General features: G+C 33.9%; 1 protein-coding gene across 1 annotated transcript in view; it reads right to left on the bottom strand.

The window, feature by feature from the left end:
* Nucleotides 1–16,631, bottom strand: part of PIGK (phosphatidylinositol glycan anchor biosynthesis class K) — a 121,138-nt gene that overhangs the window by 40,400 nt on the left and 64,107 nt on the right. The window contains exon 10 of the mRNA XM_080801555.1: nucleotides 1,476–1,560. Within this exon, the coding sequence (XP_080657681.1) occupies nucleotides 1,476–1,560 (85 nt within the window). The remainder of the gene's footprint in view (nucleotides 1–1,475; nucleotides 1,561–16,631) is intronic.

The following is a 16,631-nucleotide window of genomic DNA, read 5'->3' as shown; positions in this document are numbered from 1 at the left end:
ATACTGTTATAATTCACTGTTAAAGTTAATATGGCTTCTTATATTGTCAAAAATATCATAATATAAATTTTTACCAGGGTCAAAAATTTTCATCTTTGAATTCACACAGTGTATAATAGCAAAATGCAGCTGTTAAATAAAGCATAGTTTACTGGTTCATTCATGCTATAAAAATATGACTGACATTTCATCTGGTCAACCATCCTAAAGGTTAATTCTTGTTTCCTGTTTCAGATTTTATTCCAGGTGAACTGCTCTGGGCAGATTCTATTTACCTATTCCGAACAAACCACAAACTGTTTCATTGCTCACTCTTACTGTTAAGAACATATTGACTTGCTGCCTGCTCTGCTGTTTAATTCATTTATGCTGAGAGTCAGGCATGAAGACAGAATTTTAAATGTGACATTTGCAGGCTGTTAGGTCATTTAAGCTCTGACAACACTAGGGAATTCCTGACATATAAACTGGACCTGATTATCAAACACAGATAGGCTTCCCAAAGCAGCAAATTTCTGGTCATATTTTTTTTGTAATTTCTCATAGAATTTAATATTAAATTTCAACGTCAATGAAAAGATCTATATAGCCAACATTTTAAAGTAAAAACCTGTTTCTCAAACCAGAACTTCTTCTAACCAAATCCACTAAATGAAAATCTTTTTCATTGACAAAAACATTGGAAAGAGTCATGATAATAATTAACAGTCACCTAAAATTCTGACATATTCTGATATTTAAGGGCTTTTAATATTTTCTATAATCTATAGATTCTGAAAAATCTGATAATTCTGAAGGCCATGACTCTTGTCAATAGAGCATTTAAAATTCTCAGATTCTGGCCAGGGCAGAGCCAGACTTTATATGCCTATATATATATATATATATATATATATAAAATTTATATAAAATCTTAGTTTAAGACTTAGTTTAAATATCTACCACATTGCCTTCTCTAAAATTACAGTTATGCAGAACGGATGATAGAGTCATTATAATTGGAAATGAAAAAAAAAAACCCTGCCCACATGACATTTAGAATTACACTTTACAAGAGTTGATAACGGGGTAGGGTGAAGGAAGTAAGGAAAGATTGTTTTCTTATTTTAGCTACTCAAAAAAATTACACAAAATGACAATTTTTCAGCTCTTTTTCCTTGTCACTAACAAGTGCTACAGTGGTTCAAATGAAAGTTTTTTGAAATTAAGTCTTGTTGTTAAGTAATGAACAAAAGATAATTCTGATTTTACCCTGTATTTTATATAAGTAAGAATTCCATGATGCACAGCGAGTAGCCTTTTAATACTGTGCTTTGAGACTTCCAACTGTGATAGGTGGAGTCTAAAAAGGCATGGATGGCCTGGAATGCCTTTCAGCTATACCACATTGATTTTGAAAAACCTAACAAAGGCAATTATTTTTCAAAGATTAAAACTCTTGTTTCTTTCAAAAGAATAAAATGGGGGAAGCAAACCTGGTGTATTATCTGAGCTACAGGAAGTTGTTCAGCATATTTCAATGGTTCCATTAGTTCCTCATTCATCCAGTCCTTCTCATATCTGAAAAAAAAAAGAATTTAAAAACACACGGCTCAGGTAAATAGTATTTTTAAATATGGCAAATACTTAAATATGACAAATATGAAAACTATTAAAAATCCTATATTTAATGTTTCTGAAATAATCAGTATTTATCAAAATCTATGCAAAACCACCTATTGATAATTTTTAAATGACATATCTCTAAGTACATTCAGAATGCCTCTAATTACTATGGAATAAGATTAGCTAATATCATCTAATATTCTCAGATCCTGTCCTTTACTCTGGGCCTTAAAATATTTAAGAATTCCCTGTTTATAGGGTGTACTTTTTAATACAGTATTCAAAGGTCTTCAAAACCTGGCTCCAACCACGTTCAACCTCCATCTCTAGCAACTCCTTGTCTATGTACCAGTCTATTGCTTCAGCCACATCCAACCACCGGCTGCCTGTCAGTGGGCCTTGCAGCTCCTTGCCTCTCTGATGCTCCCCATTCTGTTTCCTGTTGGGACCAACCACCAATTCCTTCTTTATTTACTCCTCTTTCAAACATAATGATTTAAACCTGTCTAGATAAAATTTTCACCTCCCTGAAGACAGAAATCACGTCTTATTCTTTCTTGTATAACCAATGTTTACTATATAATACTCAATAAATATTTGCTGAATATATGAAAATGAAGACAACAATAACTATCTGATAGATGTTATATGAAAAATATTTTCTTTAATATCTACATTTACAATGAGATGCAGCTTTAACATAATACAGAAAATACAGTACACATTAAGTACACAGAACACAGTAAGTGTACACAGTACACAGTAAGAATAAAATCTCCCCAAATGAAGAGAATAGAAAAAAAGTTTTTAAAAAATTATTGACCCTTTTTTGAAATAGGAAATAACCATTAGATTTTAAAACAATACACCTGAACATATTTAAGCCTCTTTTACCCATCTTTTTCAGTAAATTACACAGGAACTTATCGATTTAAAAGTCAAATTTTAAAAATAGAAGCCTTAATTTGTCTTGAAAACTAACCAAACAAGACTGGCCTAAGTCTCTAGGGCAGAAGTTAAGGAATGGGATGATGAGAAATGTGGAAACTCTCCAGAAAAAAGGCAGATAAACAAGGACAGGGGCACCTGGGTGGCTCAGTGGGTTAAAGCCTCTGCCTTCAGCTCAGGTCATGATCCCAGGGTTCTGGGATCGAGCCCCACATCAGGCTTTCTGCTCAAGAAGGGAGCCTGATTCCCCCTCTCTCTCTGCCTGCCTCTCTGCCTACTTTGATCTCTGTCAAATAAATAAATAAAATCTTTAAAAAAAAAAAAACAAGGACAAAATTTTGCTGATGATTTAAGAGCTTAAAGAACCTCTTAACTAGGTAAAAGCCTGTGTATGCCTTACAGAATTAGTATAAAAATAATTAATTTGGGGGAATTTTGAAGACTCACTCATGATGAAAAGAAATGGTCTTAAAATATTGGTTTATAGGGACAGAAAGCGGAATGGTGGTTGCCAGAGGTAAAGGTGGGGAGAACAGAGCGTTACTGTTTAAAGGGTAGTTGCAGTATTAAAAGATGAAAAAAGCTCTGGAATAGACAGTGATGATGGTTCATAATAATTGAATTGGATATTAAAAATGGTTAAAATGGTAAATTTTATGTTACATATACGTTATGGGTTGAACTGTGTCCCCTTCACAAATCATATGTTGAGAGAGTACCTCAGAAGATGAGTTAGAATAGGGTCTGTAAAGAGGTAATTAAGGTTAAGTGAGGTCACTGGCGTAGGCCTTAATCCCAAGCGATGTCCTTATAAGAAGAGAAGATCAGGGCACAGAGGAAGACTGAGTAACAACCAAATGAAGACACTGAAGGAAGACATGGCCATCAATAAGTCAAGGAGAAAGGCCTTAGAAGAAACCAATTCTGCTAATCCCTTGATCTTGGCCTTCTTAGCCTCTAGAACTTTGAGAAAGTAAATTTCTGTTGTTTAAGCCACCCAGTTTGTAGTACTCCATTATGTCAGCCCTAGCAGACTAATAAATTGCATTTTACCATGATTAAAAATAAAATGTCTATTACCAAAAAACTCCATTATTTTAAAATGTACAATTTCACAACGTACATTTAAGAAATCCATCTACATTTTTAGGTATATAAAACACATACCAAGCAACAAAAGAAAAAACAGATATATTGAATATCATCAAAATTTAAAACTTCTGGGGTGTCTGTGTGGCTCAGTCAATTGGGTGTCCAACTGGAAGATTCTCTTTATCCAACTGCACTTCCCCCCTCTCGCACCCACTCTCTTTCCCTGAAATAAATACATAAATCTTTAAAAAAATGTTTAAAACTTCTGTGCTTCAAAAGACACTATCAAGAAAGTGAAAAAGCAATCTACAGAATGGAAGAAAATTTTTTGCAAATCATGTATCTGAAAAAGGATTTGTATCAAGGGTATATAACAACTATCACAATTCAATCATTAAAAAAAATCATTCAACAAAAAATTTATCCTTCATCATCAGAGAGGTACCTAAGTGAAACTGGCATATATTTGTGTTTGTTTCTTTTTTACTGTGTGTCTGTGGAGGGGAAGAACACAATGATTACTCAATACAGTTCAGTGCCAATGACTTGAGTCCTGTTAAGGTACCAGCCATTTCAATAAACATCTGTTGAAACAAACGAATAAAGATTAAATCACTGCAGTAATTCTAAGAGTATAAAGAAATATGAAAAAGACATTTTTTCCTTGTTTATTCCAAAAACGTAAAGTAACAATGCATAAGATGGAATACATTTAATTTGCAAAATGTTTCTCAATAACTATAAAAGATACAAAAATATTGGAAATCTAGCAATTTCTTTTGAGGGACTTTTTTTTTTTTTTTTTTAAGTAAGCTCCCTGCCCAGTGTGGAGCCAGATGTGGGGCTTGATCTCATGACCCTGAGATCAAGACCTGAGCTTAATTCTTAACTGACTAAGACACCCAAGATGCCCCTTGAGTGACTTTTTAAAAATGCCAAATGGTTAGCATGAAAAATTCCAGACACACTGCTGTATTTTCTTTTTGTTATTTTTTTTCTGAAACATATGAAAATAAGTTGCAGATATCATGACAGTTACATCTAAACACATTAGCATGCATCAACCAAGGGTAGGTTTGAAAATTTTCTTAATAACTACAGGACATTTTTAAAAAGTCACTCTAAGTACAATTCACAAGTAATCTTTGTATCACTTACCACTATGGACTTAGGTTTTTTTGCTTATGTAGTCTTTTCATAATAAATTACAATTATTTCTCATTTTAAATTTCTTAAAAATGCCTATCATTTTCTTACTTTATATGTGCTAGAAGTGTGGTATCAAAGCTGATTTTCTTTCAATTTTAATTATTTTCATTTTTAATATATTTTAAATTTTAAACTTAACCTCATGTTTCGGCTTGGAGGCCTGCGTGCCCTTTTAACTTTTTAACTTCTAATACTCAGACATAGGATATAGCTAGGTCAGTTGTTCTAGATCAATTCTCCCAGGCACACAGGACACTTTTCAAACTGGAGACGAAGATCCCCTTTTATTTCAGAAAAGTTTATTATTTTAAATGTTATGTCTGTTTATTTTCCATTTGTTTTTCTAGTTTCAGTTCTTCTACTAAATATATTGAATTTTCTCTATCATTCTCTCTTTGATCCTTTCAGCTCTCTTATTTCAGTTTCATTTTCTTGACTCTTTTTCATTTCTCTTCTTTATGTCTCTTACTGAACTTTTGGTAATATCTATCTTCCCTTGGGTACCTTATAATTTAGTTTTCATTTCTGAAATGATTTTTGTCTTTTTCTGTCAATTTCCTTCCAGAGTTCAATCAGCTCCTGTTTCATACATCTGTTGTTTGTCCATTTCAATTTTGAGTTTTGGAACTCCAATTCATAGTGTCCTTTCATAATCCAATTGCTTGTTTAATATAGGTTATGCATGTTCGAGTGTTGTGTTTCAAGTTTCTCACTTTATGGCTTTTCTTTTCTGTTTTTATTTTTCCTTTCATACTCTCTCTCTCCTTAACCCTGTGTGTGTGTGTGTGTGTGTCTGTGTGTGTGTGTGTCTATGTTTAGAAGGTGTTATTCAAATTTTGTTTTCTTAGAGCAATTTTATGCAGATCCTGGCTTCTTTTTCTGTTGAAGATTATTTGTATTGGTTTTCTCCAGAATCAGCAATAGCAAGTTACCTTGTGATAAGAAGAGAGATCAGGTGGCTTATTAGGTTTCTCAGTTCAAGAGCACCCTCCTCTGTGGCTACAGTGAAGTGTAGATTCTTTAAAAAATGGTACTTTTTGTGGTGGTTGTGGTGGTGGGAATAATTTGTCTTTTTAAAAAATTTATCTTACTTCCGGAATGCCTGGGTGGCTCAGTGGGTTAAGCCTCTGCCTTCGGCTCAGGTCATGATCTCAGGGTCCTGGGATCGAGCCCTGCATCGGGCTCTCTGCTCAGCAGGGAGCCTGCTCACCCCCCGCCCCTGCCTGCCTCTCTGCCTACTTGTGGTCTCTGTCTGTCAAATAAATAAATAAATCTTTAAAAAAATTATCATATTTCCTTTGGACCCTTATCTTCAGCTGCTTCTTTCTTTCCTTTTACCACCAAGCCTCCAAAGGAACCCCCATTCCCACCCCTTTTAAGATAGCTTCCATTCTCTCAGAATAAGTGCTTTCCTCAAATTGTCACCTAAGGTCAGCCACACTTTCTAAGCCCCATCTCCCAAATCCATAGGCCAGGCTTCTGATCAAGTAGTTCATGCTTACAGTAATTCAGAAAGGGAGAAAACTACAAATGTTAATTTCAATGTATATATGGCTGTCATTCTAAGGAAACTGGGAATTTTTCTCTTGCAATATGGTAAGGTTCTCTTTCTTAAAGCCATCCTAGAATTCCTTTTATTTAATATTTTGAGTACCTCCTAATAGGATGTAATTTTTCTATTATCTTTTCCCAAGATCTTTCAGTAAGATCTATCTAAGTAACTTCTATGTGGAAAATCTGTGCATTCCTTTTTTACTTGACTATTTTTTTTTAAACTGTTTTTGTAGAAAACCACAGTAAGTGGAATTTGTTTATACTATAAAAGGGTTTTGGATCCAATATAGTGATGCTACCATCTCAAACCGAATATTATCCAAGTTCTCTGCATAACTAAATAAAATACTCCTGGCAAAATTCTGACACCTATAAAGTTGGTCTTTACAACCCCTCATCTCTTGTGTTAATTCTGTCACTGTGCCCTCAAAAATCTTTCTGTGCTATCCAAGCACTCCTGAAATACACTGTAAAACTACTTACTGTGTCCATACATCTTTGATTCAGAAACAGGCAAGATTTTTATTCTTTATTGCTATATTGAGATTAGATTATTCGTATATAAAATGACAAAGCTTATTGTGAGCAGAACACCAAGGCACCTTTTCAAACATAGGAAATATGCCCAACAAAAAAGAAGAAAGCAGAGACAATGTGTTGTGCCAAGTACAAACTAAAAATTTAGAAGATTAATAAATAATTCAAGACACATCACCTACAGTAATTCAAAATCACTAAGAAGAAATTCTCAAAACATATCAAAAACAGGAAGCTAGCCAAAGTTTGTGTAGTCTCTTGAACATGATAACTCAAAGTCATTACTTGAAACTAGAAGTATATAAAGAAACAAAATCAACTTCTTTTTTTTTTTTTAAAGATTTTATTTATTTTATTTGACAGAGAGAGAGATCACAAGTAGGCAGAGAAGCAGGCAGAGAGAAGGGGGAAGCAGGCTCCCTGCTGAGCAGAGAGCCCAATGCGGGGCTCGATCCCAGGACTCTGAGATCATGACCTGAGCCGAAGGCAGAGGCTTAACCCACTGAGCCACCAGGCGCCCCACAAAATCAACTTCTTAATACAATCCTGTTTTTCAAAAAAAGGTGGAAAAATTTCTACTCCAAAACTGTATTTTCAAAAATGCCCAAGCATTTATACGATTGACAACATATATTGTTGTACAAATACACTTGACAAACCTTGGCCCTACGACATTCCTAAAAGTTTAAAGAAGTGAGAAAAGAAACTCAAATGTATTGGTTAATAGAGACAAACACAAAATTCTATTACAACTCCAGAAAGTTCCTAAGAGTCACTGAAGATTATTTTTGTGAATACTGGTTATACCATGAGATAACAATCTAATGCATCATCTTCCTTGAAATGAGATTCCCCTCCCAAACTTGCAGCATCATCATTCTTGTAATTATCAAACTAAAAACTTGTGTAAGAAGATAATAAAACATAACCTTGACTATTACTTACTTTGAAGAAGCACAAGGAAGAAGATGAGCCAGGGGAAAGATACATAATTTGAGGTACAAAAAACAGAGAGTTAATTCCCAAGAGAACTAAGCTACATTAACTTATGGTCCAACTGTTGAAATGCATTTTAGTTTCTCTCAGCTTGCAGTATGGTATAAAAACGCATACACCAGGGCCGCCTGGGTGGCTCAGTGGGTTAAAGCCTCTGCCTTCGGCTCAGGTCATGATCTCAGGGTCCTGGGATCAAGCCCCATATCAGGTTCTCTGCCTGGCGGGGAGCCTGCTTCCTCCTCTCTCTCTGCCTGCCTCTCTGCCTACTTGTGATTTTTGTCTGTCAAATAAATAAATAAATAAAATCTTAAAAAAAAATGCACACAACAGCTAAAAAAGAATATCTCCTGAGCAACTCCGTCAAGCAGTTTTAACAAAATCCCTGAAAGCCAAGCTCTAGTTTTCACTGAGGGACTTCAGGAGTAACCTCTTGTCTGGTAGAAGCTGCAGGCAGTCTTTCCAAAGTTCACAAAACCAGCTAACTTGTATACACATAAGCAATTACCTTTGTAGAGTCAAAAATAATTATAAAATAGCAGCATGAGGGTGGTCAGAGGGAACCAATCAGAATTACTGAGTGCCTACCCTGCAGTAGGCACTCCGTTAGGTACTTATAACTACAGTTTTATGTGTATCATTCTAGCCATTTTATTTTGCTATTACATACATATCTGTGATGCATGAAAAGTATGTAGAATATCTACAGTTTCATTAATAAATTATATTCTATGTAAAACTGTGCCACTTGCTTTTTTCATTTAATATTGTTTTTGAAATCCAAGCACGTCAATGTGATTATCAACCTAGTTTTTTCCTGTTAATAGGTATATGGCATAATATGAAAATTCTCCATATTACTTAGATATTCCAATATTAATGGACATTTGCTTTCAATTATATATTATTAGAAATAATGTTGCAATAAGTATCCTTCCAGGCTTTGTCTACATGTGCAAGAGATGTTCTACAACGCATGAAAACTACAGTCCACGGGCCAAATTTGGGATGTCACCTGTTTCTGTATGTCCTATAACCTAAGAACGGTTTGTACATATTTTAATGGTTGAAAAAATAAATTAAAAAAGAAAACTATTTTAGGACAAATGAAACATTTAAATTCGGTCATTAGCATCTATAGTTATTTGAACCAGACATTCATCTGTTACTATATTATCTGTGACTGCTTTTGCACTATAACAGCAGAGCATTTGCAACTGAGACTGTATGACCTACAAAGGTTAAGATATTTAATATCTGGTCCTTTACAGGAAAAGTTTGCCAATGCCTATTCTGGAGTAATAATTTATAAGATGGATTTGCTAGGTCATAACTACACACATTTTAAATTTTGCTAGAAACAATCAGATTGCTATCCAAAGGGACTGGATCAATTTATGCTGGCCCCAGAAATGTGTACATTCCCATTTCCCTCCATCATTATCTCTGAATTTTCTACAATAGTATCTCATTGTTTTAATTTATACCTACTTTTTAAAAACATATCTAAATGGTCACTGAAAAAGAGTCTTACCTCTTTTCCAAATATATTTCTTTTGGTCATTTTTCTATTGGCTTGTCTTTTTTTTTTTTTAATCATTGTGCAGATTTATTTTTATAATTTGGACAGAATTCTTTGACATACATTTTGCAAATCCACTCACACTTTCTCTTAACTTTGTTTACTTTTTTTTTTTTACTATGTATATTTTAATTTTGTTGCAATAGACTTTATCAATCTTTTTCAATTTGCTATGCTTTGGTTAGCATGACATCTTTCCCTATTCCTATTTCTCTACTCTTACTAAGTTTAATAATTATGAAATGGTAGAATCTCTTAGATTTTCTATTATATGTTCTGTTAAAAAAAAACAGGAAAATTTTGTCTCTTCCTGATACTTATATCTCCTAACTTTTCCCTTGTCCCCTTGTCTTCTTTGCATTAGTTGGGACTTCTTGTACAGTGATGAATTGATGAAATTATAGCATGCATCCTTATCTTGTCTGAATTGCACTGAGATGCGTCTAAAGATTCAGTCTTGGGCCACCTAGGTAGCTCAGTTGGTTAAGCGTCTGCCTTCTGCTCAGGTTATGGTCCCAGAGTCCTGGCACTGAGCACCGTGTTAGGCTCCCTGCTCAGCAGGGAGTCTCCTTCTCCCTCTCACTCGCTCTCTCTCTCAAAATAAACTAAAATCTTTTTAAAAATAATAAATAAATAAAGATTAATCTTAAGTATAATATTTGTTGTTGGCTTTAGATACATGGCCATTATAAAGTCAAGGTAGTTCCCTTTTATTTCTAAGCCATGTTGCCTTTTTTTCATCATTATTGATTGATTAATTTCAGTCCAATGTTTTCTCTGTATCTACTGAAACAATTACAAAATAATTCTCATTTAGTGCAATGATAATCCTAAACTATTACTGCAATTTTAAGAACTTCTATTTGGTCAGGAAGTATTTTTATTTATAATTTACTGGATTTGAATTTTATTAAAGATTTATACATTTGTGATCATAAGTGAGACTGGCTCTATACTCTCCTTATCTAGTTTTGGTTTTAAAATTAACTAGTTCCACTGAATGAGTTAGGTAGCATGCTGGATTTTTTTTTATTCTGTTCATAAATGTCAACTCAACATGTGTTTGGTAGATGTTAGAAGGAAAAACCATTTAAGCCTACTGTTTGTTGGCAGTTTGTTGGGAGAGGGTATATATGTTTTACAATTGGGGGGAAAAAAAGAGCAAGTCTGTTTTTGTTTTTTTTTTTTTACTTGAAGGGTTAACTCATTTCTTTTACTGACTTTTTTCCTAAATCCCCTCTAAATATTACTTTAGCCACATTCCAAGTGACTTTTGTGCCCTTCTATTGAAAATTTCTCATTTTGGGGTTTTGTTTTTAATTTAGTATGACCACCTATTCTTTCAAATGAGGTATTTGGTCTAATTATATTTAATTTCTTAGCTGATATAGCTGGATTTATAACTACTATCTATTTTCTATTTCCCATCTATTTGATGTTCTTTTCCTTCCTTTCTTCTTTTGAATTAACCAAATATCTTATCAGTCCTTTTTTTCCTCTTTCAACATGGTAATGATACATATATTTATCATTTTAGCAGTTATCTTGTACATCAGAACACCTAACTTCAACTTGTTAGTCTAATCAAACTGTTTACATTTACCATTTCTCCAGTAAGAATAGTATTTTACACTTCCACTTATCTATCTGTTTTGCATTATTGTTATATATTTTAATTATACAAATATTTTTTAACTCAACAAAATTTTTTTTATTTTGTCTCATCAATATGTGATTATTATAAATGATACACTTACCTATTCTATTTCTCTTCACTCCTTACTGAGTTTCTGTGTTTCCCTTTAAAATCATTTCATTTCTGGGTAAAGAACTCCATTTATTTTTATTTTAGTTCAGGTGCACTGGCAACAAATCCTGTTTTATCTGTCTGAAAGCATCTTATTTCACCTTCATTTTTGGAAGATATTTTTGTTGTGTATGGAATTATAGATTAGAAGTTTTCTTCCTTTTAGCACTTTAAACATGTTATTCTATTGTTTTTGGTTTCCACTGTTTATGTCAGTATTAAAGGTAACATGTCTTTTCTTCTCTGGTGGACTTTAAAGATTTTTCTCTATGATTTTTCAGCATTCTATGATGTGCCAAGTTGTGGTTCATCTAGCTTAGGGTTAGCAGAGTTAGCTGAATGTGTTTTGATTTATTTCATTAGTTTTGCTCATTATCTCTAACTATTGAATCTTCTCTATTTCAATCTGTCCTCTAGTTTAAGACACTATACATATTATATTATACTGAATCTACTGCTTCTGACTATCTTTTCTGTTTGCTTCTTTCTCTGCTTCAGTTTGGATATTTTCTGTTGAATTGTCTTCAGGCACACTAATCCTATTTTCTGATGCATCCAATTTGACATTAAGCCATTCATTGAGTTCTTTAGTTCAGATACCACCTTTTTCACCTCTAGAATATTCACTGCATTATTTTAGATATATTCATATTCTCTGGTGTTTCCCTAACTTTTCAACTGTTTTCAAGAATTTTTCCCTTGTTTCTTAAACATATTAAAAACATGGTTTATTTAATATGAACTTACAAGATTCTTATCTACTAACTCCAAGTTCTAGATCACTTCTTGGTCCACTTCTATATCATGTTTTATTTTTGTTTTACTCTTGGTAAATGGTTATAATATACTGTCTTGTATGTACCCAGTAATTTCTGATTTATTGTACATAGGAAACTGTATATTAATAAATAAAAATTTAAAAACCTACTGACAATGCTATTTCCCATCTGTAAAGATCCACACTTTCCTCTGCTAGGCAGCTGGAGAGTGAGGGTCTGATCACTTCCATTCAACCAGAGAGATGGAACTGAATTACGACTGCCTTACAATTTTAATAACACTCATTTACCTTCAATTTGCCCCTATTCTTATGATAAGGTCCTTCAAGGTTCAAACTGAAGCTTGGCAGGTCTTTGTCACCTCAATACAGATGGATTGCAGAAAATGCCACTATGCTTTTCAAAGGTTTCTGGTTTAGATTTTTGTCCTGTTGTCCTGTGTAGCTTCAGAATTAGGCACACTAGGCCCACCAAACTGCCAAAAGTTGTACTGGTCACTGTCCCCATTAGCGACCCTTATCAGAGACCAAACCCAGCCAGATTCCTCTAGTGTAGAGGTGAACAACTTTTTTCTGTAAAGGGTCAGAGAGTATTTTAGGCTTTTGGGCCATACAATCTCTGTCACAACTACCCAACTTTGCCATTTAAAGCATGAAAGCAGCTATAGACAATATCTAAATGAATGAAGGAACAAATATGGCTATTTTCTGATAAAATTTTATTTACAAAAATAGGCAGCAGGCCAGGTAAGACAAATGGGCTATAGTTCGCCAATTTCTGTTCTTGCTGCATCTAGAATCAGTAAGTATACCCAACAGGAAAAATAACTATAAATTGTGTGTAAAGGCACTGTCCCCACAACTGTCAACCCTCAGCTGGTATGTTCTTAGGGAATTCTCACCCTGAAGACCTTTATTTCCTCCGAATTACAAGACTAGTAAATTCAGCCCTGGTTTTCAGAGGTTTCCTGCTTAGCAACAGCTTTCCTTCAGTTTCAGAATTTGGCAAATATTTTGAAAGGGAAACTGGTCATGTGACTGAGGCAAATATCTTGAAAGGGAAACTGGTTTTGTGATTGAACGACAACTGTGTTACTCTAGCCTCACACAATTACCAAAAATTCCGCTGATTTCTCTGTCCACAAGCAATGACCCAACTTCCTGGACCAACTCAGATTCTCAACTTTTGACCTATTCCCCAAATCAGTAAATTAACCCAGTGGAAAGTAGCTACAGATTTTCAGGTCACCTCTGAGAAGTTTTCCCAAATCTGGATTTTTAGCTTCTTGGTCCTCATTGCTTCTGTACTTCTCTGATGTCTTTAAAAATGTTATTTTGGGGGGCGCCTGGGTGGCTCAGTTGTTAAGCACCTGCCTTTGGCTCAGGTCATGATCCTAGCGTGCATCCTGGCATCAAGCCCCACATCAGGCTCCCTGCTTGGCAGAAAGCCTGCTTCTCCCTCTCCTGCTTCCCCTGCTTGTATTCCCTCTCTCACTATCTCTCTTTGTCAAATTAATAAATAAAATCTTTTCAAAAAAATGTTATTTTGTCTATCTTTTCTAGTTGTTCTTGGTGGGATCACATAAGCCTGTTGCATATTACTTCATCCTATCCAGAATCAGAAACTGTATCCTACTACTTTTGATGTTTAGTATTTTCATTATTACTCATTTCTAAGAGTTTTTAAAATTTCCATTGACATTTTATTTATTCCAAAAAATACTCAAAATGTGTTTTAGAACTTCCACAGATAAATATTTTAAACAATTCTTTTTTTGCTATTGATTGTAACAATGATGTGGTGATCAGAAAAAAAAAAAGTTCCATAAGATTTTAACACTTTATAGTTTTTAAGACATGTTTGGCCAACTATGGGTCAATTTTTTTTTTAAGATTTTATTTAATTATTTGACAAAGAGACACAGTGAGAGAGGGAACACACACAGTGGGTAGTGGAAGAGGGGGAAGCAGGCTTCCCACCAAGCAGGGAGCCCAATGCGGGGCTCTATCCCAGAAACCTGGGATCAAGACCAGAGCCGAAGGCAGACAATTAACGACTGAGCCACCCAGGTGCCCCCATGGGTCAATTTTTTAAAATATTACATTTGGGCTTGAGAAGAATATGTTGTTCATATTCTAATTTAAAAACATTTGGGGAAATTTTTTATCAATTTCTGAAAAAAGGTTTCTGATAATGTGATACTGAAAATCTTTTACAATGATGAATGTATCAAACTCTTAAGTATGTAAATTTAAAAAATGTTATAGTTCTGTTATTAGGTATTGCAGTTAACATGTTCTCCCTAATGAGTTAAACTTTTAACCATTAGTTACCCTCTTTATGCTTGCAAATGCCTTTTCCTTAAGTCTATTTTTCTGATATTTATATAAATGTAAGTTTTTTTTGTTAGCAGTTGCCCAGTAATTCTTTTATTTTCAGTTATTTAGTGTCATTATGTTTTCTGCCTATAGTTAGAGTTCTTTTTATCCTAATATTATGATCTGTGTTTAACTAAAACTCATTTATTTAAATGTATTCTTATAAGCAACATAACTGTAATTATTTGTTTTCTACTTTGTAATTTCTATTTTTCTGGTCTTTTCTTGTTTCACTTTCCATTCCTATGCAGCCTCATTGATTTTTTTAATTCCATTTCTTCTTCTGTACTCTATCTTATTTCCTCTATTTCTGTTAATTTAGTGGTCATTTTCAAAGTAAAATGCACACGTACCTTACTATCTAAAGCTATTAAAACTTACTACTCTTCTCCCCCTTGGAAAAAACCTCAGAATACTTTAAAACCCGTCACTTTCTCCTCTCCTTCTTATGTATTATTAAATACATTAGTACTTTGATTTATCTTATTTATCCAATTGTCATCATTATTGTCATCATAATGATAAAACATACTCAATTTTTGTTAAATTTCCTACCTTTTTTACTAATCAATAAGCTCAGCATTCTTCCTTCCACTCAGACTTTTCCAGCTCCTTGGCCTTCTTCAAGAAGCACATCTGCTTTAGATGTTGTTTAAGTGTATTGATTCAAAACACTCTCAGTTTCTATATGTTTGAAAATGTTCTTATTCTTTGTTCATTCTTTAACCATAGTTTAGCTGGGAAATCAATTTTAAGCTGAGTTATTTTCTTGAGCCTAACTACCCACAAATAGACCCACGGCTTTTTGTCCTTACTCTCACAGAACCATTCTAATTCAAAACTAGATTTCTATATTAGGAATTATCATTTAGGGGAGCCTCACCTTCCACATTTACTTACCCCTTGGATTTTAGCTTCTTATATGTACTCCTCAACACATTTTCCTATCGCTGAGGAAAGTGGAGCTGCCTACTGGGAGCCACTATTCAGCAATGGGCTTTTATATACTTTCTGCCTCAGAGATAAAAGGGCCTGCAGCAAGATAAAGCATGGTGCCTTTAAAGGCATGCATGGATTAAGGTGTACCTGGACACATCACTGGTTGGCTTTAGGAGAAGGATTCAACTCACTGATACTTTTTATAGTAAGTCTAAATAGGCCTAGAAAAAAAGGGAGAAAAGAATCTGAGCTTGTTGCCAAATTCCTAGGGAAGCTGCATTTTTGGAACACCAACTGCTACTACCTAGAAACAGTATATACAAAACTGAACCTGTGCAGCATCTCCACTGAATAAGGAAATACTACCAGTTCTAGTTCAATCTGGAAAAAGCCAGAAATGCCATCCATCAGACTGTGTTGTTTCCATGCAACTACTTTCTTTGTAGTCTTGTAGCTTTCCTATGTATTTAAAAGTGTGTTATTTGTAGTTTTGTAGGGTTTTTTTGTAATTTACTGAGCATCTCAGTATTTTATAACATCAGAGTTTTTTCAGAAAAATGCAGTCAGCAACAATTCTGAAACTGAAGTCAATTGATTGTTCTTTATTATTAACTTCACACCACCTTTCTAACTCATTTATATGCATTTCTTATTCTGAGGAAAGTGAAATGTATCTAATTCTGAATATTACAGGGTATTCTTTTATTGAGAAATGTTTCCTTCTGATGAAATTTCAAACTATGAATGCCAAAGGCCATTAAAGTCAAGCTGTGTTTTTACATCTAAAGCAAAAATGGGATTTCTCATATTCAAAGCCAACTCTGGCACCTTTCATGTACTCTTTATTACTAGAAGTTACCTAATTTCTGGATATTCAAGGTTTTATTATGCCTAATTTTCAACAAATTAGAAAGAAAAAAAAACTACCCATAACACTGAAGTCATACAAGATATATTTTAATCCTTTTCTATGACTGAGAAGACATATTACAGTGTTTTAGGATACTAAAAAGAAATCACTATGAAAACTTTTTAAAGCATAAATTAGAGCTCTCCCAACTATTTGATACAAAATTTAAATGTCCACGTCATGTTTATGCAAAGCAATTAAAACAGTCAACAACAGTCAACAACTCCTTGTATTGGAAGCAACAGAAACTGAGGGAGTATTTCTAGGCCACAGATTGCTAATACTCATAATTGTCTCA

This window comes from Martes martes (assembly GCF_963455335.1).
Source record: "Martes martes genome assembly, chromosome: 4".
In the NCBI taxonomy this organism is placed as follows: domain Eukaryota; kingdom Metazoa; phylum Chordata; class Mammalia; order Carnivora; family Mustelidae; genus Martes; species Martes martes.
This window is presented reverse-complemented; position numbering and strand designations above follow the sequence as displayed.